The sequence below is a fragment of the Dromaius novaehollandiae genome, chromosome 2 (assembly GCF_036370855.1).
Source record: "Dromaius novaehollandiae isolate bDroNov1 chromosome 2, bDroNov1.hap1, whole genome shotgun sequence".
In the NCBI taxonomy this organism is placed as follows: Eukaryota; Metazoa; Chordata; class Aves; order Casuariiformes; family Dromaiidae; genus Dromaius; species Dromaius novaehollandiae.
In genome coordinates, this window is record NC_088099.1 from 4,058,747 (window position 1) to 4,086,559 (window position 27,813).

General features: G+C 40.4%; 1 protein-coding gene across 3 annotated transcripts; it reads left to right on the forward strand.

Moving 5' to 3' along the window:
• SEC22C (SEC22 homolog C, vesicle trafficking protein) lies at positions 1 to 27,813 on the forward strand. 3 transcript variants are annotated; one of them, XM_064505672.1, is made up of 8 exons: positions 1 to 108; positions 5,902 to 5,999; positions 6,555 to 6,764; positions 8,978 to 9,141; positions 11,036 to 11,218; positions 15,746 to 15,864; positions 16,469 to 16,534; positions 19,597 to 27,813. In XM_064505672.1, the coding sequence occupies exons 3-8, from the start codon at positions 6,583 to 6,585 to the stop codon at positions 19,795 to 19,797; spliced, it is 915 nt and encodes a 304-aa protein (XP_064361742.1). In that variant the 5' UTR covers positions 1 to 108; positions 5,902 to 5,999; positions 6,555 to 6,582; the 3' UTR covers positions 19,798 to 27,813. The 3 variants fall into 3 exon arrangements, with proteins under 3 accessions (XP_064361742.1, XP_064361743.1, XP_025952070.1); XM_064505673.1 differs by lacking the exon at positions 1 to 108 and adding an exon at positions 125 to 248; XM_026096285.2 differs by lacking the exon at positions 1 to 108 and adding an exon at positions 1,055 to 3,910.

Genomic DNA, 27,813 nt, shown 5'->3' on the forward strand with positions numbered 1-27,813 from the left:
TCTGTGGGCGGAAGGGGGCGGGGCGGGTGTGTGTTGGTGGGGTGTTGTGGTGCCGCCGCCTCCGCGGGGCTGGGGCAGGCCCGGGGCCGCGGCGAGGGGCGGGGGAAGGTGAGCGGCGGGGGCGGGTTGTTTCTCCTCCTCTTTCTCCTCCGACCGCTTCTTGGGGCCCCCGGCGTGGGCTGGGCTGGGGTGTCCGGGCTGCTCGAGGGGGCGCGTGTTGGGGGGCGCTGGGGCCCTGGGGGTATCGAGTGAGTAGGGCTGCTGTGGGGGTCTGGGGTCTTGGGGGAGGGAAGCAGGGTTTGGGGGTGTGTGGGGTGAGTAGGGCTGCTGTGGGGGTCTGGGGTCTTGGGGGAGGGAAGCAGGGTTTGGGGGTGTTTGGGGTGAGTAGGGCTGCTGTGGGGGTCTGGGATCTTGGGGGAGGGAAGCAGGGTTTGGGGGTGTGTGGAGTGAGTAGGGCTGCTGTGGGGGTCTGGGATCTTGGGGGAGGGAAGCAGGGTTTGGGGGTGTGTGGGGTGAGTAGGGCTGCTGTGGGGGTCTGGGATCTTGGGGGAGGGAAGCAGGGTTTGGGGGTGTGTGGAGTGAGTAGGGCTGCTGTGGGGGTCTGGGATCTTGGGGGAGGGAAGCAGGGTTTGGGGGTGTGTGGGGTGAGTAGGGCTGCTGTGGGGGTCTGGGGTCTTGGGGGAGGGAAGCAGGGTTTGGGGGTGTTTGGGGTGAGTAGGGCTGCTGTGGGGTTTTGGGGTTCTGGGGGAGGGAAGCAGGGTTTGGGGGTGTTTGGGGTGAGTAGGGCTGTGTGGGGGGTCTGGGGTCCTGGGGGAGGGAAGCGAGGTTTGGAGTGTGTGGGGTGAGTAGGGCTGTGTGGGGGTCTGGGGCCCTGGGGGGAGGGAAGCAGAGTTTGGGGGTGTCTGGGGTTTGCGGGGGGGGGGAATGAGGGGGATTCGGGGCCATGAGGGTGTGGGCTGGGGGTGTCTGGGGTGAGCAGCGGTGCTCTGAGGGTTTGGGGTCCTGTAGGAGGGGAGCAAGGTTTGAGGTGTGTGGGGGGGCTTGAGGGATGTGGGTGAGGCTTTTTAATATGAGGGAGTGCCTTGGTGAGGGAGATGACTTTCAAGGTTTCTGGGATGACAAAAGTGTGTAAGGAGGGAGTGCTGGTTGGGGTTTCGGCGTTCCTAATGCAGGGAAAAAGAGGAGTGGATAGAGCTGGGGTGTATGGGGGAAGAGTTTCTAGTTATGTGGGCTGGTGGGTTTTAGGAGGCTTCAGGATAGGGTAGGTGGGTACTTGGGAGCACTTAAGGTGGCTGATGTTTCTGAGAGATTATTTTAGGGGAAGAACTTGAGACTTAGAGGGTGGGTAAAGTGTGATTTGGGCTAGGAAGACTGTCTAGTGAGGCAGGGGATTTGATGGGGGAGCTGAATGTGGGCGTTTGAGTTTTGTGTGGCATATGTTGTTTGTGGTAATTGATAGGAGTATGTGTGGATAGGAGATTTATGACAACAAAGGTTTTTAACTTGCTCCCCTTCGAAGATAAGTGTAAATTCATGTAGCTGAATATGCCACTGGGCAGACTGTCTCTCGTATTTCAATTGCTTATGGCTGTGAGCTTTCTCTGTGTTCCTAACAGTAGAGAAGTTTGGTTTTTGGCAGTCTGTTCCTGGGTTGATGCTTGAGGGTGGGTGCGCTTTGTGTCAGGGTTAGTAGATCATATCTATTCTGTTCTAATTTGTATGTAGTTGTGTATCAAGAGCTTGCAGGCTCTTCAAACCACAAATCCTGATTTTGAGATTGAGATAGTGTCATGCTTTAAAAGTTTTTTTTTTTTTTTTTTCATTTGCTGCTGAATCTGAAGTGTAGCGCTTCTTGCACTGTAGATCTGTGATTTCACTAGCTTGGTCAGCATTGGCATGAGCACTGAAGGAGAGCATTTGAGAAGTGGGAAGAAATGGATACAGTTACCAAAATCTTAGAATACTAGTAATTTATTTGCATGTCAGATTTGCCTTTTTGTATGTGTGAGAAAAGAGTAGTATTCACCTAGTGATCCAGCAGAGAAGCAGTAACTGCCTTCTTCCTCTTAAACCATCTCTTAATCCCTTTTCCTGTTGGTTGAGACTAAAACCAGCACATTAGCTGCAGCTCTATTAAATGCTTTTATGTCTGATTACGAAAATCTGAATCTCTTTCATACCCTAGTATCCCACTGCAGGCTGGTTGTGGCTGAAGCTTGTGCGCGAGAGGAAAGTTGCATTACATATAATAAATAGTTAGCATCATGTATCAATTTATCATGCTTCTCCAAAAACTTTAAACAGACTGCTTCAGGAACCTCCTTGAGTGCCGTAACGTTCACATACACTTTCTGATCTTTCAGGAGAACTTGACAAAGTAGTTGCGTGTTGTTGGGTTTGAAATTGGCCTGTATGCCACCTCTGGAAAGAAGGGAAGCACTCTGAACAAGGAGAGAAAATGGATGCTTGAGAGACTTACTGATAATAAGACAGTCCCTGTTAGTATTATGCCAGTCTTGCAAAGGACACTTCTATTTTTGATGATTAGATAAAATAATTGCTTAAATAAAGAACAGTATTTTAAAAATAATGCCCTCTCCTCCATCAGCTACATTGGCCTTTGTTTTCAGAGCCTGTTGACTAGATACTTTTTTTAAGTACAGAAAAAAAGGTAGGAGTTTGCAGAGCATTTGGAAAAGCTTGATGCTTGTGAATGGGACCTAATCTTCTTATATGGAGGAGCTTGCATAACAGTGCAGTAGAGAGGTCTGATTAAGACTGCGTTAATAATCCCTGCATAGTCATTAGAGCGCGTCAGCTGCTACTTAGAGAGTTAGGGATGGAGGAACCGCATTTCAGATAACTTAAGTTAGATGCCTACTGTGGGAATATCCTGAAGCATCTTGTTTGTTTAAAGACTGGTAAATGTGTTCTGTCTATGTTAGTCTTATGCTAAACAGTTTACTTGCAAAGTGTTGCTAGTTGTACAGGTGCTTCAAACAGAGAAGAAACAATCTATATTTACTTCAGTCATAAATTATAGCTTGTTCTTCTGAATCGATCCCTTCAGACATTTCTCAAGGTTTTTCCTACTCTGTGCTGGTGAAATAGCAGGTCTGACAGGATGTTATTAGTTCTGAATACTGGAATATTTGATACGCGTTTAACTGAAAAACACAATGACATAGTCAAAGTTTGAGACTTGAGTGCAAAGGCCTGCCACGTAAAGTCAGTTGCAGATAATTCAGGTAAACAATCATATGCAAACAGAGAGAGGCCAGAGGAAAAAAGGGCAGGTCAAGTTCAAATAAGATTGTAGAGTTACTTGGTTATGTGCAGATCTTGATCAGTCCATTAACTTATGAGAGTATGCATTCATTTACAGGTGATGTGGCAAAATTGCCTTCCAAGTAATTACTTCCAAGTAATGTTTGAGGGAGGTGGCATAAATAATTGTTTTTTTACCGTGGGGCACAGAACGCTTTCCAAAGTGTGAGTAATAAGAGGCCACAGTGGAAAGGGAAGAGAACTAAGCCAGGTGCAATGCCAAAGCAGATGGGCTGGGGGAATGTGGAAAAGCAAAAGGAAGGGCTTTAGAGGGTTAGGTGAGTCTGAGCAATGTGTGGCTGATGGATCAATTGTGAGAATTTATTCTTTTCAGGCTTTGTCCTCTCTTGTGGGGTGATGTTGGTGCTCGTCTCTTTCAACCAACTCTGTGCTACACTTCAAATAAAACCCTGAATTAGTGGAAAAACTTTTCTCTTTTTTACCCCTCCAGGTAGAAGCCTTAAAGATACTGTTCTTATTTCTGAAAGCAACATGCACCTTCTCTGCTTTGTTGGGGAGCAGGGTGTTAATATGCAAACGTGCCTTTAGACTGTAAACGGGGATCTCTGAAGCAGCAGAACCAGTGAGCAGTTTTCCAGTTGTTTTGCCCAGAGTTTGTGCTTGCCTGTTCTCTGCTGTCTGTTAAGATTTGAGTCACTGCATCAGCATTTCTCTCTTTTTGAGATGTTAATGGAATCCTTTTCCACACAGTTGCTTATTTTCTCAAAGCTAAAAGAAACTTAAGTTTTTAATATCTGTCCCACTAGAACTTACAACTTGGTTGTATAAGCCTCGTTTCCTTAGGCAACAAAGCTGAGAATTTACAGGCAGGTGGATTAAAAAAAATCAAGCCTCTTGGATGAATATGGCAATGTATAATAGTACATTACAGGAACTGTACTCTCCTTGGAAGGAGCATTGGCTCATTTCTCCAGTGAAGTCTGGCATCTGATTTAGGAGTCTGACAGCGGCCAGTACCAGATCTATCACAGGAGGATGCAGCATCCATAAAGCGGGCAGCTCTGTGAGAGCATGCACTGATATTTATTGAAAGGCTTCAACCTTGAAGCATAAAGATTTGTATGTCTTAGAAAGCTGTAAACCTTTTTGCAAACAGTTATTTAACTGTAGGTGATGTTATCCTTAATGATGGCTATTTTTTCCCCTAAAATCTTGCTGTTAATTGCATATTTAGTCCATGAAATTATTTAACTTGCTATGTTTTAGAAAATATCTTGGTTTCTATTTGTTGCCTTTCCATTTTATTGTTTGTTTCCTGGCTTTTTCTGAAAGGTAAATGAGAGTGCTCAGTATATTGCCTCTATAGTGCTTATCAGCCTGGATACTTTTGAACTATACTTTATCAGCATTAGCAACCATTGACCATAAAACTTTGCTGCTCTGAGCAACTGTACTTAGGAGCTGACTATATCAAAGTTAATACTTCTGAGTTGGCAACATTTTTTTTAATTTCCATTGCGCTTTTATTCACAAGTTTGAGCAGCTTTCTGCACTGTTTTCTTTCATTGATGCTATTGCAGCATATTGAAGATTGATGTGATATTTCAAGTTGATATGTAATTATATTGATTATTGTTGAAATTAATTTTGACGTGTGCTGAAATGTAGTTTGTGAGCTTAGTTTAGTTTTACAGCTCAACCAACTACTAGAGAAAACAAATGACTACAGGGATAGTGAAAGAAGCATTAAAATGGATATTAAAGAAAACTGTTAGAGGCTCAAAATAACTCTTTCTGTAGTTTAAATTTGCTTTTTTAAGGAAACAAGTTATGTGCAGTTATGCTTTCTGTCATTTTTCCTGACAGTCGGTTTTTCTTTTATTTATTTTTTAATTTGTTGACAGATTTCAGCCACCTTTGATAAAGGAATAATGGTCTAAAGATACTAAGTTTCTACAGGTTATGTGGAAATGATTCTTGTGGAGAAGAAATGAGACCCTCGTAGTGCCCCTTGTAGTGATAATTCACCCCTTATTAGACATTGGAGAAGCTATACGGGGAAGAGACCTTGTGGGTGCTTGAACAGAAAAGGCTCAACTCTTACCTTCTGAAGACAGCAGAAAAACTGAAGAAGAGAAAGAAACCTTGAGCATTCAAACTAATTGTTTAATACAGTTTTGCTTAAAGCAGTGATTTGGTGTATCAAAAGTTTGACTTCTCAGTGTTTTTTTTTGTCTAATCCTTTATGTATTTAGTTTGCTTGAAGCAGTGTAAATGACTTTCTGCTATAAGTTGTTTGTGATAGTACCTTGAAGTCGGCCGATTTAGAGCTCTTATTTTACAGGAAACTAGGATAAATTTCAAAACAGTGATGGAGCTCATTAGAAATATTTCGCATATAATTTTGCAGTAGGTGATCTGGGTGTCTTTGTATATGTGTAGGAATTGACTTATTGGGTAAGAAGATGAGTTTTTTTGTTTATCTTTTCCCTGAGGTAAAAGACTTTCTGAGATGTTTACCCAGTGAATGGGAAATATATATATGTATGTATCTGTATATATATGTAGGTCATTAGCGAGTTCTCTAAAATGCTCTATATGATTATCTTTCAGAGATTATGTGAGCTGATGTATTGGTCTTCTAACGCCTTGTGCTGAATACTTGTGGTATGTCTGAAGGACAGATCTCCTGTGTGTTCTGAAAGTACCAGGTAAATCCTGATGATAAGTTTTCATGGAAGGTTAAGTGATCTGCTAAGGAGTAAGAAGTCAAGAGAGGACAGCCTTTAGTCTGTATTTATTCTTCTTTTATTCTGTAAAAAGAGCCTGACAGACTGTAGCCAAAAACCTTTTCTTTGTATTTGTGTGTTATACTAGAAAACCTGACCTATCTGCAACACTAAGGCATCCGGAGACCCAGTGAAGCTGCAGCGTGTCAGTGGGAGTTAGCCATTTTCCGTAAATTCCTTTAGGAACTTTCCTCAGCATTTCTGAGACTTGAGGTAGAGCACAGGGAGGGAAAATACTGATTTCTTTTCAGATAGATAGTTTTTCAGCCTGCCTTTTTTTTTGTCTGTGAGAGGCGAAAAATGGACACAGTTCTGATCTTTAAAATACCTTGATTGCCTTTCAGTGGTGGTGATGGTACAAGAGGTATTGTTTAGTAGCAGTGATGGATAAACTGTTACCTTGACATATTACTAGTTTGCATATTGGTTTATAAGTGACTGACATCACATCCATACCTAATTTGATACTTATTTCAGGTTGTCCTCATGAGTACTCCGGTGGAGAATGTCCATGATCTTCTTTGCCTGCGTGGTGCGGGTGAGGGATGGGCTTCCGCTCTCAGCCTCCACAGATTTTCATTTCAACCGGGACTTTCTAGAATGCAGAAAGAGATTAAAGGCATTATCATCAGTTCTGGCACAGTATCCAAGTCGAGGCACAGCAAAAGGACGTGACCTTAGCATACAGTAAGTCCCTGGTTTGTCTGTTTGTTTACCTTAATTTTAAAAATGGTTGTCCTGGGGATTAATTGAACTTTAAGGATTAGGTATCTTCTGTAATGCCTGACTCCGTTATGAAATCCCATCGTGCATGTCTAGATTACCTAGCAGTGTTTTGAAACTTGTGAGTCTTAGCACCACAGCCACACAGCTCCTGCTCGGTATAGTAAGCATATGTTAAAAATTGCTTATTTTACTTGTCATTATCTTCTGCAGCAGATGCAGTCTGCTCAATGGGCAGTACTTTTTCCTATTAGTAGCTGGAGTGGCTTGGACTCCTACAAATAACTTTTTAAAAGTTGTGGAGTGCTGAGGAATTACATAAAGTAGTTTAGACTAAAATGGGACCAAACCCCCCATTCTTCAATGACAGTCTAATCTTACTAATGAAAGGAGGCATCAGGTGCTTGTTCTTCCTGGCCTGAAAATGCCCAGGCATCTACTGTTCTGATTCTGGCTCACCCAGAACTGCCCTGACTCCTTCCTGTCTTCTGCTCAGTCCCGTTCCTGAATACCAGCAGGGTTCAAGTCCCTGGAAGCTCGGTCTTAAGGAGGCCTGAGTCATACTGACTTTGTGGAGAAAAGTTTAGTTTCTGCTCCTTTGTACTGGAGAGAGATCTGCTAGTTTTTATTTTAAGAAGTGAAGGTTTAATTCAGAAAGGAGAATTTTCATTTACTGTTCAGTTTAATTTAACTCTTAAAAATGAGTTCTGGCTTGTGACTGCATTCCTGGTTAGCAAAGAGAACTTAAGGCGATCCTGAGCTAAAACTGTAAGTAGTATCCCTTTTTTGGAGGAGTGATGGAAGGAAGAAGATGCATGAACTTATACTGAACTGGAAAAACAAAGATTAGCATTTTAATTTATTTTCCTTCAAAGCGAACTTGTGCCCTTTAATGCTACGATGTCCCGCTGCTTTTAATTTTCCATAGTCTCTGCAGAAGTAGCTATGCATCTGACTGTGAAATGACAAGAGTGCAAACAGATACGTGGCATAAAGGCTATAAATTTTTGACAACTTGGAGGAGGTGGTGTTACACAGCGATGAGGTTGATTGTCAGCTGTGAGCCAGGAACAGAAAGAATTTAAGGAACAAACCCAGAGTAACTAGGCTGTTGCAGGGCTAATCAAAATCATAAATCCCAAATATAGTATAATGGGTAAATAGCAATGTGGTACAGATAGAAATGTGAAGAATTTCTGTATGAGAGGGATGAAATATATAAACAGTAAAAGAGAGGAAAAAATACAGAAAAGGAGCAGTTGTTCAGCTTCAAAACTTAGGTTTTACTCTGAGTGTTACAAACAGATGGCTAACCTACAAGGCAAGATTTGTCTAAGTCCAGAGGTAATTACAAATTCATAATTATGGTGGAGATGGTTGAAGTTTAATTATCTACATTGTAAGTGTTGACATCTGAACTAGGTGCCCTGACTCACATTTTACTTAATGAAGTCTAGAGAGTGATTTCACTTATTTCAAACTAGACATCTGCAATTCATCAGATGAATCTCCCAGTGAGTTTCCCCTGGAAGGTTTTGGAGCATCTGTAAATGGGAACTTACGCATAATTATGGCTTCAGTGTTGGAGGAACCCCATCCTGGAGTAGAATTTTTTTAATGATATCTCTGATAGAAAATCATCTTGATTTGTAAAAGATGATTTAGCGTTAATAGTGTTCAAATATCTTGGTTTGTGCAAGGTGACAAAAATCTTTTACTGTTAATACGAAATCATATTCAAGGGAAGCAATGAATACAGCTGCAGGCTTTCTGTGAAAAAGATTGCTGCCTTTTTTACTTTTGTTTGTAGAAAGCCACTGTTTTTTTTTCCCCTTAATCTTCTTGCCTGCGATGTTTTCTGGTCATTTCTTTTCTCATTAGCATGATTTAAAGCTGACCTGGGAAAATAATATTCATGATTTTTAGTCATGTAGCAATTTAGTAAAATATATGTTGTGCTCTTTAATATGCTAAGGCCTGTTGAAAGAGTTTAGATAAAGTGATAGATCTACAGAGGCTGCAGAAGAATTACAGTGGTGCAAACAAGATTTTTTTTTTCCAGTCTGCTCTTTCAGTCAGAGCAGTTGCTACATTTGTTTTGACAGCACAGTTTAATTTGCATGTTCAGCATGCCCCTTTTATTTTCTATATTGATATTATATATTTTTTTTTTCCAGTTTTCTTTCTTCTGGGGATATTGCCTGCATGGCAATCTGTTCCAGCAACTACTCAACCATCATGGCGTTTTGCTTCCTGGAAGAGCTTCAGTGGGAATTTGCTGCTTCCTATGATACAACAAGCATCAATTTAGCATCCAGACCATATGCTTTTCTTGAATTTGGTTTGTAGCTTTGTTCTCTAATAGTAAGAATTTTTTATCTGTTACTTTTATGATCTTAAATAATGTTGCTTGGCTAACACCCGATTGCAAAAATGAATCTGTGTGTGTGGCTGTGTGTGTAGGAGGAGGGGAAGATCTTGTAACTGCATTAAACTATTAGATTATTGTTCTTGCAGTTCCTGTGAGCCCCAGTGATAAGCAAAATGTTGTTTTGATTAATAAACAAGCACAGAAAAATAAGACAATCGATGTCTCAAACATTATATAACTTAATTAAAAAAAATCTGACAGGTGGAGACAGGTAGGTACAGGAAAAAAGGGAGACAAAATAGATTATTATGGGCAACTTCATTTCTGGTGTGACTTAGACTCATATAATATTTTGTAATCATGCCTGATGTTTCTTTTTTTTTACCTGATATAACTGGCTTTCTTGCTAAGTAGCAGCTGCTCTGCTGAACATCACATCTTCGAAAAACACTGTTCCCTTACAGTGAGAAACTCTGTTCTGGGAAAGGATAAGATATTGCAGTGGGTTAGCACAATTCTATCCAGATTTCAGGAACAGAGTTAAGCTCCTGAGTAAAAGACTGAAAAATCCACAAGGAAAGTATATTATACAGTCATCTTGTATTTTAAGCGAATTGTCTGCAGATCACATTCTATGATGTAACTTTATGCTGAAATCCAAATTATTCCTTTTGAAACCTGACTGGGAGTTTCTAGCTTCTTTTAATCTCATGATGCTCCTTTCTAAGATAAGAAAATACAAAATCTTGCTTTTTTTATTTTTAATATCATAGTGTGTTTTGTTACTGAGTCTGCCACATGTTGCTGCATGATTTTCGTGTGTTTGTCTGGATCTGAGCTGCACTTATGTGTAAAATCTTGGCCTTCTGCCTGAGAGTTATGGATTATTACAGTAGGCTGACTTAAGGTAAAATACAAAATTTTTCAGTGAGGAATGCTTATGACAGTGTATTCTAGCATGACATCAGGTCTTCCTGTGTGCTCTCTCAACCTGTGCTCTAAGCTATTACATATGTTTAATATCCTGTAGTAGCTGTGGTCAACCTGTGCATGTCTTTTAGCATGACAATATCTTAAGGATGGAAATTTTATTCACAGGACATCTTTGCAAAATTAATGTTTCTATGTTTTATTTGCTTAATTATTCAAAATAATGAACTTGAATTTGCCCATGCCCTTGCACAATAACATAGGAAACAGCAGTATCCATGGTGCAATACTTCAGCTCTGGAGATGTGGGTAGTTCTTACTCGGACAGATTCACAACTTGGTCTCAGTGCTGTGGTAACTCCTGTCAAACCATTAGCCAAATTTGTGAAAAGGAATGTGTCTGTGAATGGTGTTAAAATTTAAGTGTGGGGGAGACAACAGGGTAATCTGCATATATATCTGTGGCATGCAGGTTGGTGTAATCACTGCTACTGCCAGTCAGAATTGTTGTATGACTCATATCTGAGTGGAATTAAGTTACCTCTGTGCTGGAAAAAAATCCTAACCCTTGACATTGTTAAAACATGATATGTCATTGCATCATTCAGGCTTCATGGTAGTTCATGGGCTAAGTTCAAAATATGTTTGTCATGTCTAGCTTGTAATATGAAAGCCTGTTTTCAGTCCACTGGCAGGCAAGATGTTGAGATGAGTTACTTGAAGTGTCCAAAAGGGAGGAGGTGCCATACAGAACACCTAGGAAAGGTACTTTTGTTCCCTAATTAGCAGTGAAGTTTTATATCTGAATGAAATGAGAAAAGAAATAAAGAAAGAAATAACAAGAAAAAACAGCAGGATTTGATTCATCAGTTACCTGAAGGACTCAACTTCTGTACAGCTAATTCTTGATTTTTTTTTTTGTATGATGTTTCAGATAATGTTATTCAGAAAGTCAAGCGTCATTTTAACCGCACAAGTGGCTCTCAAACGAAGGCCAACTGGGAGAAGATTCAGGAGGAGCTGAAGTTCCGGCCCCCAGTGCAGCTGAAACTGGAGGATACGGAGCTGATGAATGGGATGGCTAATGGTGGGCATGCAGAAGTTCATGTGGAGGTTGGTAAGTTACTACTACGCAAAGGTGACAGTACAGGCTTCCTGAACATGTAATTCGTGAAGGACAGAAAAGCATGTAGCAGTAGTGGTTTCTTTTGTACTGAGAAATCTAAGTTATGCATATAAAACCTGGGAGAAAAGACTGTCTTTCTGTCATAATGAAGAGCAAGTTGATTCTTATGTCAAATAAAACTTAACAAGCTCCACTAATTCATTGCGTTTGCTCTAAACTATGATACAAGATATGTAATTACAGTCTCCCTGAGTTACTTTATGCATGAGGAAGGAAACTGAGGGTACATTCTCACTGTCTGTCTTGAGTTCCAGTCTGCACTTTCTCCTTTTACCCCGTTCATTAAAATTTAATGTAATGGACTAAAACCCTGAAAGATGATATGCATATCTGCATAAAAATATATAGGGGCTTGACAAGGGAACTTGCTGTAACGAATACTGACATTTTATCTGCTTTTAAAAGTTCTGTCCTCTCCTTAATTATTATAAAATTGGTATCTTCTTATTTAAGTTTCACTTGCATAGTCAATGTCCTGTTTACTTCATTTACAAAATAAAATGCTTTTAATCCTATTAGCGTGGCAGTTTAAATGCAGCTGGGATACCATGAGCTTGTATTTCCTTTTTCTTTTTTCTTTCTTTGGTGGCTTATGAAACACTAATAAAATTAAGTTCCAGTTGCTCAGTCTTCTTGTTTCTGATGAGTGAGCTGGAATCTAATTTGACATAGGTATTTTAGATTAAAATTTACAGGGGCAGTGGTGAGCGGAGAGAAAAGATAGAAATGACAACATCTTAATGACAAGTCAGATTTGTGAGTCTTCCTCAGAACCCTTCTTGAAGGTTAAATGTTTTTATAGTGTGGCAGGGCTTAGAAATTCTTCATGCTAGTGCAAGTGATTTAAGTGCCAAACAAACATTTGCAAGCTACTCTGTGCTCAGTGATGAGAAATGCATTTTCAATCCCCCCATATTCTTAATTGCTTTCTGTTATTTTCCATCTGGCTTTGTGTCTCTGGCTGTCCTTGGTGGTCTAACCCAAATACTCTTACAGATTGTTCTTCTTTATTTTAAGAATCGTGTTTATGATCATCTGTTTCCCTCAGCTGGAGTTAGCTTTCCTGGCTTGTGTCTCTTTCGTCTCATCATTAACTAGCAGCTGAATTCCACTTTGCTGCTCTAAGTTTAGCCATGTAGACACTGTTTGTTTCCTTATTAATGTGCTGTGCAGGAGACTTGTTGAGTATACAGCCAAGTGTTGTGGTTACAAGAGAGCAGAATTTAACAGGGTCTGCATTCTATAGTGAAGATAAATCCTGGCTTGATCAAAACAAGTCTCCTAGCATGGCTGTGGTTGATTCCTGTTTTCCTTTTAGTTGTATGATCACATCCCCTGGCTCTTTTTTGTTGTAGTATGAAAGGAGTCTAAAAAGTCAGGAAGTTTTCGCCCTTCGTGTACTTTCCTCTTTTTGTTCCTTCCTTTCTTAACTAAACCCAGCCCAATTCTTGCCAGAAGATATTGTAACCTTGTATCTTTGGTCAATACCCACACAACCTCCACTTTTGTTGCAGAAGCCTAGCTTTGTGTCTTGATGTGAGAACAGCTGAAAAAGCTCTGAAGGAAAATGCGGTCATTTATATAAGAAATGTGAAGTGTAAGTAGCTTTGTGTGAACAGGGAGAATTTTCTTATCAGAATTGGCTCTATGAAATGGAAGAAGAACTTGAACTATTTGTCTAGTAAGTGCGCTACTAAATTATGCAGCATTGTGCTCCCTCTGATGAATGCTTTTAGTCTTTTGTAGGCACATAGGGAGTACTTCTCAGGGGCCTTTATAAAGTATTTTTAAAAGACATAATAATCTCTGCTTACACCTTTTTGTGTGCTTGTATTTTATTTTAAAATGTTTCAGTCTGATTTCATTTTTTGCTACTGGTGCTATCTTTATCTGGAGCTTTGAGTATGTGACTCATTGTCAAGTGCTATGCAGTGAAGAGAGAGAGTCGAGCCTGGTACAGGCATTGATGTCGGTCTCCAGTTAAATAGCCGAAGGGCTCTGCTCAGAAAAATCTCTTATAGGTGGAAGTTTTGGTTTCTTCATTGTTTGAGGGTGTTTTTATGGAATTGCTCTATACTTGTTTAAACCTGCAGATGCATTTTTCCAGGGTGCTGGGTAAATCAAGAGCATGACTTTTCTACCTGAACAGTCATATCGGTTTGAATCCCAATTGCCGTTTAATTGTGCTTTCTACTGGAATAGTTTATTTCCTTATTTAGTGTAACAGGCCATTCTAGTATATACTTCTTTTTATAAAATAATCAAGTTCACACAAGGGGTTGTCATAATTCTGCTCTAGCGATACCTGTTACCATTTGATCTGTGCAATTTCAGTTTGTGGGTTAAACCTCAGAAGGATATAGCAAAAATAAAGCTCCACAGCAAACAATTTAAAGATCAGTTTTCACAGGCTGTGAACCCTGAGCAGCTAGATATTATAATTTCCTCTGCCTCTGTGACAGTAAATCTTTGTATTTGCTGGACAAAAAATGTAGCTTGTAAATATTTTTCCATGCTGTGGTCTTCAATCTGTAGAAACAATGTATTGAGACTTGCATTTTTTCTCACCAGGTACAGGAAAGTGTTGCATAGTGTGCAAGATCCTGTGTGATGAATAACACTTATGCTTGACAGTTCCTCTTTGTTTAAAAGAGAAACTGACTGCCTCTGAAGTAAATCTTAGCACTTCCTTAGGAGGAAAGAGGAAGAAACAGTCCGTATCAGGATATTTCCATGAGAGAGAAATACGTAGTTGTTGCAACAATATTTAATTTATCAAAAATAATAGTAAACTGGATACTCTGATCAATGTGAGAACAAGCATGCTTGTACAGCTTCTGTTCAATGAGCTGCTGGGGCTTTGAATTTCACTACACAGGCAAAAAGCAAAGTTGCCTTTAAATGGCTAGGATGCTTGCATCTTTTATTTACATGGAAATGTGTTTAACAATAATATACAGTAATGCTACATAATGTGACATATTGCAGATGAGATTAATACAGTTCCTTTTGCAGCAGCCTGGGAGACAAAAGCAGGGAGATGTGAATGCATGCCAGACCAATTAATTACATAGACATTTATAAAAGATAATTTAAATTTCTCTATTAATTTGGCCCCAAGCCTTTTTTTCATCCATGTATCAAGAAAATCTCTGTTGAAGGAGAAGACAGAAGTGTTTTTCTGTTTTGAACCATGCAGTACTACAATATTTAAGCTGTTAGGGTATTTCACTTGTCACTGGAATGAAGCCAGAGAGGAACTCTGCTCTGTTGAATAGTTTATGTAGAGTAGTCAGCAGCTGGCTTGGTCTGGACAGGAGCCAGAAGATCCTGAGAGTTGGAGAGACTCCTTGAGGGCTCCTGCACTTCATTCTCTTCTGTGTTTTATGAATATTGACACAGAAGAGAATTGGGATTTGGTATCTGAACTACAAATAACCCTTCTTACTGTTACGGTGATAGTGTTCTACTTGTGGTGAACCGAGGGCAGAGCATGGCAGGGTTTATACATGGAGGTAATATCTGTTGTCGGACTAACCGGTTCAGTTAGGGGAAAAACAGGCAAACTTTTGGACAAGCAGAAATTCTGAATTACAAGTGGCAAATTCCAAAATTAAATACAAATTGAAAGTAGTTACGTTGACCTTGATTAGCTTACCCTGAGAGTGTGAGAGTTAATAGTAGTGCAGGAGATGAGAAAGGAGAGAGGGGTAGTTCAGTGCCTGTGAAACATGGGAAGGTTGGGAGAAAAGGAGTGAAAGGAATTATAGTGCACTGTAAAACATATCTCAGGGGCCAAGAACTGTAGCATCCAGTTTAATTCCCGGGTCCCAGTTTTGAGTAGCAGTTCTGTGTCAGACATTTCCCGTCTGTGCTTGGGTAGTATCATCTGGACAACTACCACAATACTGTAGCAGCAAAGCCACCAAAGTCCTTGGCACCTGCAGCTGTATGCTACGTTCTGGCAGCTGCTTGATTAGTGCACCAAATGTTGTGTGGAAGCTATGCAGGTGAAGTTAATTGCAGTATACCAAAATGAACCCTCAAACTGTCAGTGGGGACATATACACAACTATCAATTGAGGAAGAGAAGAGGTTCTCTCTTGCTCTTTGGGTGTCAGAAACCAAAGCTCTTTTACAGAACTTTCAGTACTTGAAGCCTTCAGCTTGTCTACTGACCAGTGAAGTGTGTTCAGTATGAAAATCTGCTGTAAGTAAATAGCGGACAAATGTCTACATGCAGCATAAGATAAAACATTAATGCCAAATAGCTCTGAACTGAACAGTGTAATGCAACAGTAATGGGGTTCCTATTCATAATTGGTCTTCTTTGGAGCAAGGCATGAAAGGTCTTGAAAGTGTATAAAACCTGCTTAAGCTGATTTGAGTTGCTTTGTGTTAAAGGATTCAAAGTGACAGTGCTAACTTTCACTAGTCTTTTGTTTGTTTGTTTTTAAGTCCCCACATACAGAATGCAGCGTGTGACTCCCCTGGGGATTCTCTCTCTTGTTCTGAACATCATGTGTGGAGCTTTGAATCTCATTCGAGGCGTTCACCTAGCGGAGTACTCATTTCAGGTAACTCTACCTTGAAACCAGTAAAGGAGATGAGAGAAAAGAGTTATTTGGTTAACCGGATTATGGGCAGCTATGCTACTTCATAGTTTGCTAGGCTGCACATCTTTCCACAAGGATTATTTTGTTTGTCCAGGGAACTTACAATTCTGACTATTCACCTGCTAGATCCTGTGTTGTGTTGTATGGGAGCATGTTGCATTTTATTCTTCTGTGGTGTAATTGAAATCCGGACAATATTTCAGTCTTGCCAGGCTGTCTGGATTTTTTTTTTTTAATTTTAATACTTGTATTTTGTTCTAGTTGTTCTTGTATTAGTTTCTTTTTAAACAAAAGTGAAACTGTAAACAACTTGAAACTGTGAAAATAGTGTCCTGATTGTATGGTGGCATGGTTTTATTTAGCAATAATTGTCATGTAAGCCTCTGTTTGTGGTATCTTGTTCAGTGATACTGATCTTGCTGCTGTGTGGCACTGTTATAGTCAGTCATCATAAGCCAGGATGAGAGGTGCTTTATGAAATATATTGTTCTAAAATATCAAGCATCGCTTAATAAAACTGTAGCTGATGCAGTTTCTTGTTTGTCACTCCTCTCTCTCCAAACAGGAAGACCATGAAGGACTTGGAAATGTGATAGCTTTTTTTCTACCTTTTCTAGCCTGTGTTTTTCAGGTATGTTAATTTTAAACAATACATTTTCTGATTTTTAGCATTATATTATTCTGTTTTTTGATATTATTTTGATGTTACAGATTTTTCTTGTTGTTCCTACGGTGCTCTGACAGACATGTTTAATTACTGAAATGAGAAATCAAGTTATCTTAATTTTATTAAACTCGTTCACACTAGTATATAATTTGCATATTAGAAACACGTTATTTTACCACTTGGCCCTACCTTGTATTTTGTGGGTCAGAAATTCTTGATTGATTTGGTCTCCATACAGAACTCATCTAAGCAAGGTATTATTCCTACTAATTATTAGCTCACAAAACTTAAGGTATTGCTGAATGTAACCTGGAGATACACATTTGGGTTCTAAGATGGTTTGGCCCAATATCCAGACTATGTCCTTAACTGTGTTATCAGTGCCTTTCTGATTATTTACATGTCTGTCAATCTTTTTGGTATTATTTTAAATTAAATACTCTTTGAGGAAGAAGTGAGAGAAAGCGAGCGCACTCTCAAGAACTTCGCAAGAACACAAATGGCCTTTTGTTCAAGATAGTGAAAGAAGCAGTCCTCATGCCTAGCATTTCTTAGAGCTTTTGCTTTCTGAGTTATGGTTGCTTTTCTGATTGACATTTACCCTGAATTCAGAGGTGAATGGTCACATCTAAACAAATCAAGGTACATGTAAACAAATTATGGGCAGTATTACATTGCACTTGTTAGTGTTTAAATATTTACTAGTTTGGATTTGGGGTTGATGGAAGATAGTCTGAAAACTGACAACACATTATGTTTCCATGTATTATATTTTACGGCTATAAGAGTTATTTTAAAATAATATCACTTTTAGCTAAAACTTTTTAGAATAAATATTATTGATAGGCAGCCTTAACAGGAGCCATCTTCACTAGCATAGAGACACTTAAAATACTACATGCTGTAAAAACTTTGCAGGTTGTTGCCAGCTCAGGCTCCCCTCAAATGAGTAATGAGCTACTTTGGGCATCATGTTAAACTTCCATGAGAGAAAGCCACTTAATTTTTATGCAAGCCTAACACTATGTACAAAATCATTTTCAGGTAAGCAAAGGAACAGTTTGGTTTTCAGCATTGTACAAAGATGATTCCACAGAGGTATTAGTGAAGTGGCACAAATATCGTAAGGGCACAATCTAACTCTTGAAAACTGTAGTTGCAAGCTTTTTGCAGTATTTCCTTACTGTAACATGCCAAATGGAATTGAATGTAATAAATGTTAGCCCAAAGGTGACATGCCTCTCAGAGAAGATACATTTTCTTTGTAGCAGTGGCAATCCTAGTGATGGGCTTTTATAGTGTAACCGTCTGAAAGACTAAGCAAATACAGAACAGCATCATTATTCAAAATTACTTCTGAATCTAAAACAAATGCAGTTCCTGCCTTCTTTAGTTGTGTTTTTTTTTTTTTTTTTTTTTTTAATGGATGATTTTCCCTGACCTCTTTGTGTAGTGGTGTGAATGAGAAAAATATTACTTGCTGTGCAAGCAGGTACTTTCTGAAATGTTCCTTAAGTGCCTAAAACAGAAGTCCATAACCTTTAGCTTGAGGGCAATATGCTGCTTGCAGAATCTTCTATTTTTAGTCTGTGGTCACAGCTGCTCTGGTTCGGCTACTAGCTGACAAAGAGGAAATAATATGATGCCTGCAGTGTATTAGTTGCTTAGTACTGTTGTCTTTGGCCCGCAAAGTTTGGGGAGCTCCATTTGAAGACTTCTGTTTATCTAGGGTATTTAAAACTTGCAAAGAGGTTGTTTATTGCATCACATGGTTCATAGCTTAGCTTGATAAACTTGATTGGACATTGCCTTTTTATTTTGATTTTTCTCCTTCCCTTATGCCCTCCCCTTCATTTGTGGTGGTGGTGGAAAGTGGTCCTAACTCTTCAGGTTCCTGTAACTCATCCTATATTGTCTGTTAGCTTGTAGTAGCCAGACCACAGAGGTTTGTGTTATTCAATGCTCTGAGGTAAAAAGAAACCTTCAAATTTCAAAGCTGAACAGTAAAGATTCTCATGCTTTCAGATAAAGTCCTAAGCTCATATTGTTTTGTCAATGCCTTTTGCTCACTAATTGCTACTTGTACATGCGATGGACAATTTAGTATCTTTCAGCCTTACACTTCCGATTGCAGCAGAACTTTAAAATAGAGGTAGTAATCTGGACCTAAAAACTTGATGAAAGTCACTCTTCACAAAGAGCAGCTCTGCCCTGCTTTTTCCAGTTCGTGCCTGAAGCTAGAGAAGCTTTAAAAATAAAATGTTCTCTCTTATCCTTTTGATTTGTGGCAGTCATCTTCACAAAATGCTTGTGCATAAATTGTGCTCAAATGTGAAGTGCCTTTTACATTATGATCCCCGCTTGTGTCAGCAGCACAGTTGGAAACTGTGACCTTAAGTGATAAAGCATGAGCTGTTACTGCCTGAGTTAAAAAAGTAACTCCTCTGCCAGCACTTGGAGATGCTTTTTTTTTCTCCGGTGATGGTTGGTGCCCTTTACACATGCTTAGCAAGTGTGGTCCACCTGTTCTTGAATTTAAAAACACAAAAACTAAAAACCCTTTCTGAGCCACTTGTTAACAGAAGGATGGTCTTTCTACCAAGTCAAGCCTAGAGAATGAAGTCCTTTACTTATCCCAACAATAAATACAGCAGAAGCGTAAAATGAAGTTTGCTGTTTTCCTGCTTAGCCTTTGCCCTGCAAAAATCACGTGTGGGTTTTGAAAGCTGGCTCAGTGTTGAGACTCATTTTAATCCAGCGTGAGGCAGCCAGGGAGGTCACCAGTTGTGCTGAGAGGCTGCTTTTGGTATGTATGCTTATCCAGTAGGATCTGGATTGAGGCCACCAATCTGCTATTCTTGGAGGACCTGACACAGAGCAGTTGGAAGGAAGCTCTGAGCTTCTTAGTGATGACTGCAGTGGTAGGCGCATCCAAGTGGCATGGATGTGCCAGCAATTCCAACCTATGACTCTTCTCTATATATACACGGTTTAATGCTAACCCTATATCTTTGATGCTTTTCTAGTGTTACTTGTACCTCTTCTACAGTTCTGCAAGGAGGACGAAGACATTTGTACTCTTTTTCTCTGTTTGTTTGTGCAACATTTACTTGTACGGATTACGGAACGTCTGGCAAATAGCCTTTCACATAGGAGTGGCATCTCTTTCTTCCCATCAGATACTGACAAGGCAACTTATGGAGAAACAGCCTGATTGCGGCGTATGAAAAAGATCTCGGGTTTGCTACTCTCTTTTTACAGCTTTTTTTTGTATTAAACTGGCCAAAAATAGCTTGGAAGACTTTTAAAGATTTGTGACAATGATTACTGCGAGTAGGATGTTTTGAAGCAGCTTGAAATAAGCTAGGACCCTGGAGTAATATCAAACATACATTGAGGAACTTGGCCGTATTCAACACGACATGTGGTAACTGTGCATGGTGGATTTTGTCAGGTGTTGTCAATGGATGGAGGTTCTCATTACCATAAACAGGCTCTTACTTCTTGACTAATATCATCCAGTCAGTATTTTGCCATTTGTCTCGCTTGCTTTGTAACAGTCTGGCATGTCAGTATCTTGCCCTGCCAATTCTTACGAAAAATACTAAACTGTATAGCAAAGCAAAGATAAAGTGGTGGGTGAAATTTTTGCCTGTAGAATTTGTTAAGCATTAAGATTCTTGGTAAATGAAAGTGAAGGAGGAGTTTGCCATAATTAGATTGGCCCATTATCAGTGGGGAACAATTATTTTAGGGGAAGCTTCTGGATAACCTTTCTGAGTTTTGAAGCAAACAAAGTCTGTGGCTCCTTTTTAAAAAAAAAAACATAAAGGCTCTAAATGTCTTCTGGCAAAACAGCGCACCTTTGTAGTTGGGTATATGCTCATTGGTTGGTTGTAAATAAGCTTGGAGCAGCATAAAACAAGCCAAGTGAATGTAAGTGATCTTTCAGCTCAAGTGGCCTTTATATCCTTGGTTAAGGTCACTCTTACTGTAAGGGTAATTCTATGTTTGCTTGGTCTGTAGAGATAATAAATCTTCCAAGCCTACTTATGACAGCCACTGACTCCTTCACCTTTTAAAAAAAAAAAGTACAGTTGGTGAGTAGAAAGCCATTTCCAGTAATGGAGAGCAAGAGCAGGTTCTCTTTATTACATATAAAACCTTTAGCTAATGGTGTTGAAGTTCTTACACTAAGATGAATTTATGAGCGTGCACTTTTGAATATAGTACTTAGGAGCTGAATTTCTTAACCTCTGCTGCACTGGGTTTTCTTGTATTTAATGTACTGAAGTGCATACGGGCATTTTAGAATGTGTATAATACTTTAGGTTATGTTTAAAGAATGCACAGCATTTTGATGCAGCTGTCCTTGAAGGGTTATGAAGCCTCAAACTGAGAAGTTGTAGGGAACTGTAGGTGTATTGTTGTGGAAATATAGTTCTGGATTTTCTTTTTCTCCATAGGAAACTGTTTTCTGGTGGCTCTATCTGCTCCACAAAATGTCTCTTGCCAAAGATTTATTTTCCTTTCACATAGTCTCTACCTCTAGTGGTTGCAAAGAGATTAACATGATGCAGAATTGTCTTCCTGAGTTTGCAGAAATGCTTAGCAAAATTACTTCTTTGCATCTTGGTAAGTTGTTTCTGAAACCTTGTGATTCAAACGTTTATGAGTATTATTAAACTGCTAGACCAGAAACCTCTGGTACTGTATCTCATAAGGCTGGAAGCTCTTCAGTTGAAAGCAGTTCTGTGATGCAGCTGACTGCAGCAAAGGTGTAGAGCTGCAGCCCATTACAACCTAAGAATAGTTTCTAGGACATCAAGAAACTTGGTACCAGAACTTTTTCCAGCAATAAAATGTGGATATTTCTCTTCCATCCCATGCTAGCCTGTTTACCGTAACAGTAATGTAATGAGACCCTTTAAACTGTGAGGAATAGTCTACTAGAAGTGATGGAAGAATATTTTTAGCCAGCCAGTTTAGAAAACAGCTAGAACTGTGTGCTGTCAGAGGAATACTTTCCTGTTGGAAGGAAGTGGATTAAAATTGTTTGTTACAGACTGTGGCAGAAAACTGGGGTTAAGTAGAGAAGTGCAGCCAGCGCTAAACCACTATCCTTAGGGCACACAGATATGGGGTGTTTAGTTCTGACAAGCTTTAAGTTTTCCATACTGTTCGATTCCTGTCGCGGCCCGAAATGAGTCGTTCAGCTGTGTATAACATCTTGTTTTCCATTCTTCTGGTATAATCCACCGATGTATCTGTTGTCCAAGTTGTGACGGGGGAGTACCTCTTTTCCGTTATCCTCAGGGCTCCAGCAATGCAAGGATGGTCGAGGATTGTTGATTGCGGCCCTCGTGGTCGATGCCGAGGCTGATGGCCGTTGTGGTGCATGCGTGGTTTGAGCCTGGGTACTGTAGTCACCTGACGGGTTTTATTGTTTTCTACCCACTAAGTTCCGGTGGGTCACCAGGACCAGTTTTACACGATAAACATATCATTATAGCAAATCACATCCTATGGTTTCTTTACAAAAAATATCTGGATTATATTTGTCCTAATCTCTATTGCCTATCTCCTCGCCATTCTTCCGTGTATAACTATGCACTCCACCCCGTGAGTTAAAAAGGTTCCTCAGCCTGGTCTTAAATTGCTATTTCAGCCTTAGGGACATCAATTAGGTCCTCCTCGTCTTCCTCCTTTGGTAGGGGAGCATTATTAGTCAGTTGGACCATTCGTATGTTAACAGTTTTTATTATAGTTGATTTTACACAGGATATTGCTATGCTTACGATAACCATAACTGCAGTAAACATTATCACATATTGTATCAAACTTTGAATCCAACCAGTGACACTGAGTCCAAACCAACTAAATATTTTTGAAAGCCAATTAGAATTCATTGATTCTTGGAGCTCACGGGTGTCTTTCGCCACTTGTCGTATCCTTTCTAGTTGGTCATTGAGGTCCAGTGTAACGTTAGGGATATGGATACAGCAGTCAGTACTGGAGAGGTTTAAGTAACCACAAAGCCCATTTTGATGTACCATCATCAAGTCTAGTGCCATGCGGTTTTGAAGAGCCATTTTTGATGTGGCTTGCAATTGCTGATTAAGCAACTGTATACTAGCTTCAATAGCATTAGCTAGTTTTCCTACTTGATAAGCTAACTTACTTAACCATATTCACATTCGCATGGTAGCCGACCCAAATCCCCAGAATCCTTCCATTCCCCAGGCTATGCAGGTGGCTACCCCTGGGTCTTGCCACCCCTCTACATCTCCGTCCAGTGTTATCTTTGCCCGTTTTATGCGAGATATCCAGTGGGGTCAGATAGGAGTCCGTTTCCACACGGGACATAATGTTGGGAGTCCCAAGGTACATTGGAGGTCAGGTAGCCCAGCCCATAAAGAAGTATACATATTACCATCACTGCAGGCCCAGATCGAAGCAGCCGGAGCGTCACCAGAGGCAACATGACAGTCATTAGGAGGTGCAAAATTTTCACACACTGATTTGTATGCTATGCTGTGATTTCGGCACAAACAGCCCATTTTTAAGGTGATATAAACTGGCCAATAGTATTCAACCCAATCATATTGTTTCCAGTTAGAGCAATTTATTACATTTTGGCAAGACCACAATGCTGACTTGTTTGATACTGGGGCAAAAGAGAATCCTGGTTCGAATGGCGTGAAACCCTGACAGTCTAACCCAAACCAGGCACAATTACTCCTGGGCTTTTCCCTCTTGGGACAATCTTGCCCTCTGTTCCACTGAATGCACCAGGTTGTATTTATGGGTTGATTATACTGTAGGACATTAGTTGCTCGCCCCCAGGTTGTAAATCTGTAGTTCCCCACGGGATCATATTGCAGGTGAAAGTTACGTTTAAACCCCTTTTGTAATACGTACAGTTTGTGCGATTGATGGTGGAAAAATTGAATGGTTGATCAAATTTCACGGGAACTCGCCTTCTATCTGGGGAAAAAGGATTCACTATTTCAAGGATACCCCGGGTATTCCGCAGTCGTAGCAAGCTTCCTGCTATGTCTGTGGGAAGAATACCCATGGGAAGGGGGTCTTCTACAGATTTAGGCATAGGCAAACAGGCAGTAATACTAGATTCATTTAGGGAAGTTGCAAACCCCTTTATCAAGGCTAGGATTAAGTTATCCTCCAAACCATGGGTGGCTTGGATTGATACTACTCTGATAGTAAAGTGGCTACCATTATCTGATTGGATAACTCTGGGTTTAGGAAAACAACTAAACCATGATTTCAGACTGTTCACTGTATATTCCCCTGTTGCTCGTGGGACAGCTTCAGCTTGGGTTAATCCTGAAATTACCTCAACTCCTACCAATACATGCCTCTTTCCTTCTGAGAGGCGAAAAGGGCCAATGTAATCTACTTGCCAAGTGTCCCACAGCCCCTTATTGTCTCTTAAGTGTAGGGGTTGGTCCTTGAGAGGGTTATGTTCCCCTAACCGTGTACAGCATAGTCCGCATACTGAGATAAGGGTGTTACATAGCCCCCTGGTCACAGACCATCCCCTGCTGACTGCCTCTTTATAAAGGTCTTTACTTCCAGAATGGCCTCGTTTAACATGCAACCATTCTAACAGATGTTCCCATTTTTCCCCCTCTGCTTCTGCCGCTAATGTAGCTAGACGGGTTAGCGAATCTACTTGGTTGTTCAAAAGGTGAGCGGGGTGGTTTCCTGCTTGGTGTGCAGCTACCCATCCTACTAGGAAAGATTTCTGTTTGGCAATGTTGAGGGTTTCTTCCCATTTCTCTCGTTGCCACACTGGTATTCGATTGACTTCCCACTGGTTTTGCTCCCAGAATGGGAGCCATTCAGTACATCCCTTGAACACAGCATATGAATCGGTGTAAATGAACACTGGTTCTGTGTTTTCTGCTTCTCGCTTTATCACACTCCAAACTGCTATCAACTCTCCTACCTGAGCACTCCCCTCCCCTTCCGTTACTATCCGGTCTCCTGAATCAACATGCAGTGCTACTGCTCGGTGTTTCCAGACCTTACCTTCTCTTTTAGAGGAGGCGTCAGTAAACCATACATTCTTTAGTTGGGATTCAAAAGGAGGAGCGGGTTTTATAACAGAAGGAGGAGGTTCCTGATCTGGGTGATCAGGCGTTGCATCCTGTATTTGAAGCATCTTAGGTGTACCCTCCTCTATCTTGTGTGTCTGGCAGTAGTGATCTAACTGTGCATACCACTTCCTTACTGTTTCTCGTTGTGCAACCCCCACAGGAGGTGGAGTTCCAGCTAATATTGGCTTCAAGACCTTGAAGGGTCCTCTTAAAATAATCAGTTGCTGTCATATGACTTTTTCAGCTTCTTGCAAAGCTAGGCTAACTACAAAGAGGCCCTTCTCCCAGGCAGAGTATCGCTTCTCTGCATCTTTGAAACTGCGTGAGTAAAATCCTATGGGGCGAGTCGGACCTTCAGGCCCACGTTGCCACATACGTATGGATAATCTGTGAATTGCAAAACCCCACTCAATATGGAGTGGATCTGTTGGGTGTATTGGCCCTAAGGCTGGATATACCCCAGCCTCAAAAATTAACAATTCTAAGGTTTCCTCATGAATTGGGGTCCAATTCCAGATGGCTTTTTTGCATGTCAAATCATATAAAGGATGTGCTATGATGGAAAAATTGGGAATGTGTTTTCTCCAAAATACCAGCAGGCCTAGGGCATGTTGTAACTCCTCCTTATTTCCAGGCATCTTTACTTGTTCAAGGGAAGTTAAAGTTTCAGGGGGAATACATACTGTTCCTCCCCTCCACCAAATGCCTAGGAATTTCACCTCAGAAGAGGGAGGCTGTATGTTTTCTGTTGGAATTTGGAGTCCTAAACTTTCCAAATGGTTAATTATTTCAGATTAGGTTTTTCCCACCACAATGGCATCAGAGCCGCCAACCAATATATCATCAATATATTGATATACTTTGACCCCTTTTTCAGGCGTGATTCGAGCAAGCTCTTGTGCCAGTGCGTGGTGGGCAATGGTTGGTGAGAGGCGGTATCCCGTGTGGTAGTTCAGACCAGTAGTAATTTTTGGGTCTGGGGTCTCCTGCTCCTTATTGGGTCTCATCGTTGTTCCTAGGCAGGCTGTTTCTTTTCTCCCTTATCTTTTCTGTTGCAGTTTCTGCCGACAGGTGTGTCCTCATTTCTCGGGTCCCGCCATCATCTCTCAAGGTCCTGACAAAGAAGGTGATAACTCCAGCAATTAGCACTGTTTCAGCAGTGCACAGGAATGCAAATTGCTGGTAACTCCCTTATCCTTCCCGCCTGCACCAGCTCTGGGGCCCTTTCTCACTGAACTAGGGAGTGTGGCCTAAGGCTTCAGCAAATTTAGCCACTCATGCCAAGCAAGTTTTATAGAAGTCATGCTAAAAACGGCAATAATTTACAGTCCAGGTCCCAAAGTCTCTGTCCGATCGTGCCCTGGTTCAGCGCAGGCTTGGTGTGTCCCGGGTGGTCGCAGGGAGACCGTTTTGGGGGTCGCAGCAGCTTAGTCCTGTTTCCGATAGGGACAGATGGCTTGTTCGGGGTCGTGGTTTGCTTGCACCTTATGTACCAAGAAATGTTTAAGGCAAAAGTTCACTCATCTGTCTGCCACAGTTCCTGCTTTACTTGATGAGGTATTCTTTCTGTATGATTGGAGACTTCAGGGGACTAAGCCATGAGGTTGGATTACAAGTAAAAAGAAAAAAATCTTAAAAAAAAAAAAAAAAAAAAAAAAAAACCAAAATCTCGTACTGGAAACTAATGCTTTGGTAAGGATACTCGATCTGGTGATTGTAGTTTTGGTTAGCTGGGGAGCCTAAACTAGGTGTCAGTCCATTGTGATACGAAGGGGAATCTCATCCCACGGGGAAAGGATGAGATGTTTTGTCCTACAAATGGATAAAACTTTGTGAAAGGAATGCTAGTGAGATGTTTCTACTCCCAATTCCTACCCCTTTAGCCTCCATCAGAGTCCAAAACAGCTTTACTGATTCTCCATTGACTTAAATAAAGCTAGTCTGCTGTAGCTTAAGGCAAGCAGTGTTAACAACTGGCTCTTGAGGCCAGTGAACCATTATCTTCTTTCTATTCCTCGTCCTTGTATTGAGTTGATCGGAAGAAACTGTCATGTTCCTGATGCTTGCCCTAACATTTGACTGTTTGCTTTATTGTAAGACAAATATATCCCTGTGCCAGATGATGTTAGCAACAGTTCTGCAATAAGAAAAATGGTGGTAGAAGAAGGTGTTTAGGTAGCTTTTGTAATTAACATATTTAGAATTGATAAAGATTGAATTCAGCTTTTGTTTAATATGTTCCTTTTCCTGTGACTGTTTTGTTAAAACCAAACAAAATTGGTTGGTGCAATTCTGCCTTCCATATTGTAAATTTTTTTCTGCTTCGTGGATTAGATAGAGGATGTGACTGGATCCTTTCTGCTAAGCGAACCAAGCTGTGGCTTGCTGTTAGTCTTAATCCCGTTGCAACCTTTTTTCTGTAATGTGTGTAAACCATATTAAGGAGTCTACATTGAATAGTATGTACGCACTTTGTAGGTTTAGATTGTGATTAAGGGACCAGGCAGAGCAAGCGCTATCTGATCTCTCTTTTTTTCTTTTATGTCAGTATTTAGAATGGCTTCTATACCTGTATGGTATTTATACAGTTAAACTTTTCTTCTGGTGAAACAGCAAGAGGAATAGAATAGTTTACACTGATCTCAGTGCTTTGAGATTTAATAAAAAGAATGACTTGCAGTTTGAGTACATGAAAACTGACTCATAATGTGGGATTATGCCTGTATTGAATCAAATCCTCAAACAGGAATCCATCCTTTTTTTTTTTTTGACTTTAAACTATTTAATGTAGTTTAACTTGTATTTCCTTAATTCTGTCAGTTTTCAAGATAAGTCCCTTGGAAATTCTGTTCTTCACCCAGCAGTACAGCACAAGAAAATTGGCAAGAACTCCTTAATTTAAAGATTTGAAGTGCTAAGTCACTTTACGAAAATGACCATCTTCAGTGTTAGTTCTTTTTTCCCTTGCTCCCAAAGACCTGTTAAGTTTATGGAAGGTGGGCTGGTACCTTTTTATATATTTTTGCACTGTATTAATAACTGAACCTGTGTAAATGTGTATAAAATCATTTTGCATGTGTATGTATATATGTACATATCTAATAAATGGCTTTTTTCTAA

Bases quoted from the DNA above. Each gene is read 5' to 3' on its own strand.
- SEC22C (XM_064505672.1), top strand. From the start codon at position 6,583: ATGTCCATGATCTTCTTTGCCTGCGTGGTGCGGGTGAGGGATGGGCTT. The intron at 6,765-8,977 runs GTAAGTCCCTGG...TTTTTTTTCCAG, and splicing joins GGACGTGACCTTAGCATACA to TTTTCTTTCTTCTGGGGATA. The intron at 11,219-15,745 runs GTAAGTTACTAC...TTTGTTTTTAAG, and splicing joins AGAAGTTCATGTGGAGGTTG to TCCCCACATACAGAATGCAG.